Genomic DNA, 3,753 nt, shown 5'->3' on the forward strand with positions numbered 1-3,753 from the left:
TAATCCTGAACGCTTGAATCAGTGTTAACTGCAAGTCCCAGTTTGGCAACTGGGACTGTTCCCAGTTGCCAAACACATGCACGGAGGCATAGCACAGGGCCTGGGGCTTTCTAAATGGTTAACAAGAGAGAATAAACCACCCAAGAAATATTCCAGCAATTCCGTATTTCCTTCCCGTCAGCCCACTGACCCACAGGCCTCCACGGAGGAGCAGTTTTTAACTCTACAAGTCTCCCTCTCCACCCCAGAGAGTCACTCAGACACCAGCTCAAGTCACTACCCACCAGGGGTTTAATTCTCCTAAGCCAGAAGGTCAGTTCAGAGAGGGGCCCTGCCTCCTCCCCATCAAGGGGTGAAAATCTGCAGAGCACCCTGGGAATGTCCAAGTCCAGAGGAGCCAGAGACCAGTCCCTGAGCAAGCGGAGAAGTGGGTTCTGGGGTCTCAGGCTGCCTCCTCCTCTTCACTCTCCTCTTCACTCTCGTGGTACTGTCTGCGGTTGGTGTTAACAAAGAGGTCAGAATCATCTTCAGAGCTGGACTCTTCTGATGACCGTGGCTCCGCTGGCAGTTCTGGTTGAGTTTGTCTGTGTGGGAAAAAAGAAGCGTTAACCCAACACTTTCTGGGAAAACCAGATCTGCAATGAAGGAGTTGCAAAAAAGGACGAACATTTGGCCAAGCGGTCAGGGTCCTACAGGCCTGCCAAAGGACAGCATCCCCAAAATGCTAAAATGAGGGACAGAGCCAGACCAAACAGTGGGAAATTTTGGCCAAAGAAAACAGGCTAAAGACTGCCCTCCACCTCAAAAGTATGTTACAGTTATACATAACAATGGTTCTATCACCAATGAATGCTTAATGGACTCACATTACATACATAGTACTGTACGAAGCAATTTCACAAGCATTAGCTTCTCTAATCATCACAAAGCTCCCATTTTATAGATGAGGAAATCTAGTCTTAAGAGATTAAATAACTTGACTAAAGCCATTCTGATATAAGCAGCAAGGCCAAGATTTCAACCCAGAGTATCTGGTCTTGAAGTCATAGTCACAACCACATACTATACCACACACTTAGGAGCTCTCAACATGTACCCCAGGTAGGCAGAAAGGAAGGCTCCATTTCTTCCTCAAGGCACCAAAGCACAAACCCCGTGTTTGTCTTTCCTACCACAAGGTTTGCTCCTCACCTGCTCCTGTTGCTGTGTTTCTCAGCCACTTCAGAGAAGGCCTCGGGCCTACGCCAAGAGAAAAGCCAGAGTCAGAGAGTACAAAGAAATCTCTCAACAAGAGCTGTTTCCAGCTGCTGTCCCTGCTGGGATGCCATGATCTTCCCTTCTTCAATTCCCAAGCTAGGTAGTCAATCCCCTAGAAGTCAGAGAGCCAATGGTCAAGGAGCCCACCATACCAGAGCCCTTCCTTTTGCAGGGAGCGCACATGGTTCTTGCAGAGCACAAAGGAGATCTCAGCTTTCACTTTTTCTCCCTCTTCAATGGGGTCAACAATGACAAAATCCCCTGTAGGTGAGAAAAAGTGAAGTTGGTCCTGCTTACAATGGGGAGAACCAAGGCCACAAGAAGCGGTTCTATCATCCAGCTTCTCTCACCTCTCTTGATCCAAATGTTCTTGCGGTATTTGGAGGGCATGCTCACCAGGAAGCGTTGCCCTTGGGCTGTCTCCACCTCATGCAGATTGTTCCCTGGGGTCCTGAGGACCTGGTCCAGGAGATACCAAGAATCACTCAGCCTCATCAGTCAGATCAAACACCCTCTGAGCCACACTGCTCCCTACCCCCACCACAGGGGCCCTACAGGAATGGGGGGCAAGAGCAGCTTGTGCCCAGTGCCACTCACCCTCACAATCTCCTGATGGTCAGAGGGCACCATGTGCTCCCCCAACACCTCCTTCACCACGTGCTTCCTCTTGGTGGCCTGAGACATGCTGGGTCCTGGTCCAGGGTGGTTAGGGATGCAGAGACTGTCAACCCCTTCTCCTGAGTTCCTTGGATGGGGGGTTCAGAACCCAGGACTGTTTTAAAGATGAGGAGAGGACTTTTACTGACAGTGGCCTGCTTAAGAACATGGGCTCCGGGTACCTGCACAGTGAATATTTCTATACCTAGCCCTGAATTGTACCCCACGATTTTAAATAAAAATTTTAAAAAGGGGGGAAAAAAGAACATGGGCTTTGAAGCCTAATTGCCTGGATTTAAGCCCTACCTTAGCATTTCTTTCTTTCTTTCTTTTATTTCTTTGAGTCAGAGTCTCACTTTGTCGCTCAGGCTAGAGTCTAATAGCACGCGCATAGCCACCACAGCCTCAACCTGCTGGGCTCAGGCGATCCATCTGCCTCAGCCTTCCAAGTAGCTAGAAATACAGGTGTATGCCACCACGCCCAGCTAATTTTTTGATTTATTGTAGAGACGAGGACTCACCAAGTTGCCCAGGCTGGTCTCGAACCCCTGGACTCAGGCAATCCTCTCACCCGGCCTACCTTACCATTTCTTAACTTCAATTTGTCTAGGCACTAGATAAAATAATAGCTAACTTGTTGGACGCGGTGGCTCAAGCCTGTAATCCCAGCACTTTGGGATTCCGAGTGAGACTCTGACTCAAATAATAATAATAATAATAATAGCTAACTTAACATTGTTATGAAACAGCAAAACTAAAGCACTTAGGACAGCGTATGTCATTAGAAACAACTCCCATTACCCTAAGTACTAGTGTAATCATAAAAGTATACACATGTTGCAGGAAAATCATTCAGGCAGCCTCTCCGGAAGGAGGGTGAGACATCCTGATCTTCCCCAACACGCTTGTCCACCCCAAGACTAGCACAACCACACAACACAGAAACTCGATCTTCCAACGCGCGACAAGGGGAGACCTATGAGGTGACCACCGCGACGGCCGAAGCCAGGAAAAGAGTTAACTAGCGGTCGGTCAGCAGGCTTGGCCTGTGGCATCTGCCTTCTCTCTGACTTGGGTATTCGGAAGACGAGGGCTGGTTCCTCCCGATACTGATGGTTTCCAAAGGGAACTCCGACGTGTCATCGCTGGTTGCCGTTCCCTGTCCTCTCCCTCCCCAACCCGGAGAAAAGGCCTTCAGATGAAGACCCACACTCACTCTGCCCTGGGCTCCCGGCGGCGCTCCCCGAGCAACCCGGTCTTCCAGAATGGACGCTGAGAGCGGCTCGTCCACGACGCTGAGCCAACCGAAGCACAGAAGACGGGCGTGCCGGCGGCCGCGACGATAACGTCACCTGGAAGTCGGGTCTCCGGTGTTCCCAGCTCCCACCAACCCGACTGTGAGGAGCGTGACAGGAGTCTGCATCGGACTCTTCCGAAAACTGCACTTCCGGCGCCCTCCCGGAAGCCTCCCAGCCGCCCTTCGCCTCTCTTGTCCGTCCCTCTAAGTCTTCACACCGTCAGGTCGGTCGAGCCTAAGTCCAAGAGTTCCGGGCGCCGGGCAACAGAGAGAGGAAGTGTTCTCCCTGGAGGCCTCTCTCCTTCAGACCGGAAGAGCTGCTCGTGAAGCGAAATCATAGAAGGCAGCTGGGCTTCCCGAGAAGGACCGGAAAGGAGCGCCTCCTCAGGACGCCGTCGAGGTCCGGGGCGCCTCAACTCTATAGTTCTAAGTGGCTAGAAGTGCCCAATTCAGTTTTTTTTTTTTTACGCGGCTCCGCGGGTGACCCGGAAGCGGAAGTGGAAGAAAGTTCTAGTGGATTGAGGTATCGGCGGGAGCGGCCG

General features: G+C 51.3%; 2 protein-coding genes across 3 annotated transcripts in view; one reads left to right on the plus strand and one right to left on the minus strand.

Moving 5' to 3' along the window:
- Positions 1 to 268: 268 nt before the first annotated feature.
- On the minus strand, positions 269 to 3,368 carry EIF1AD (eukaryotic translation initiation factor 1A domain containing). 2 transcript variants are annotated; one of them, XM_021713931.1, is made up of 7 exons: positions 3,243 to 3,368; positions 3,121 to 3,125; positions 1,855 to 1,949; positions 1,608 to 1,716; positions 1,410 to 1,518; positions 1,192 to 1,239; positions 269 to 584 (listed from the first exon to the last, which is right to left on the minus strand). In XM_021713931.1, exons 3-7 carry the CDS (start codon positions 1,939 to 1,941, stop codon positions 443 to 445), a joined length of 495 nt encoding a protein of 164 aa, XP_021569606.1. In that variant the 5' UTR covers positions 1,942 to 1,949; positions 3,121 to 3,125; positions 3,243 to 3,368; the 3' UTR covers positions 269 to 442. The 2 variants fall into 2 exon arrangements, with proteins under 2 accessions (XP_021569606.1, XP_008059207.1); XM_008061016.1 differs by lacking the exon at positions 3,121 to 3,125 and having other exon boundaries at positions 1,855 to 2,029; positions 3,131 to 3,332.
- Positions 3,369 to 3,451: 83 nt separating this feature from the next.
- BANF1 (barrier to autointegration factor 1) overlaps positions 3,452 to 3,753 on the plus strand; it is a 2,319-nt gene continuing 2,017 nt past the window's right edge. The window contains exon 1 of the mRNA XM_008061017.2: positions 3,452 to 3,734. The gene's annotated coding sequence lies outside the window, so the exon portion shown is untranslated. The remainder of the gene's footprint in view (positions 3,735 to 3,753) is intronic.

This window comes from Carlito syrichta, unplaced genomic scaffold (genome assembly GCF_000164805.1).
Source record: "Carlito syrichta isolate Samal-C Ts95f unplaced genomic scaffold, Tarsius_syrichta-2.0.1 Scaffold304878, whole genome shotgun sequence".
Lineage (NCBI taxonomy): Eukaryota > Metazoa > Chordata > Mammalia > Primates > Tarsiidae > Carlito > Carlito syrichta.

Coding starts and splice junctions, on each gene's coding strand:
- EIF1AD (XM_021713931.1), bottom strand. CDS start 1,941: ATGTCTCAGGCCACCAAGAGGAAGCACGTGGTGAAGGAGGTGTTGGGG. Junction 1,519..1,607: donor GAACATTTGGATCAAGAGAG/GTGAGAGAAGCT, acceptor TCTCACCTACAG/GGGATTTTGTCATTGTTGAC. Junction 1,240..1,409: donor CTGCAAAAGGAAGGGCTCTG/GTATGGTGGGCT, acceptor CTCTTGGCGTAG/GCCCGAGGCCTTCTCTGAAG.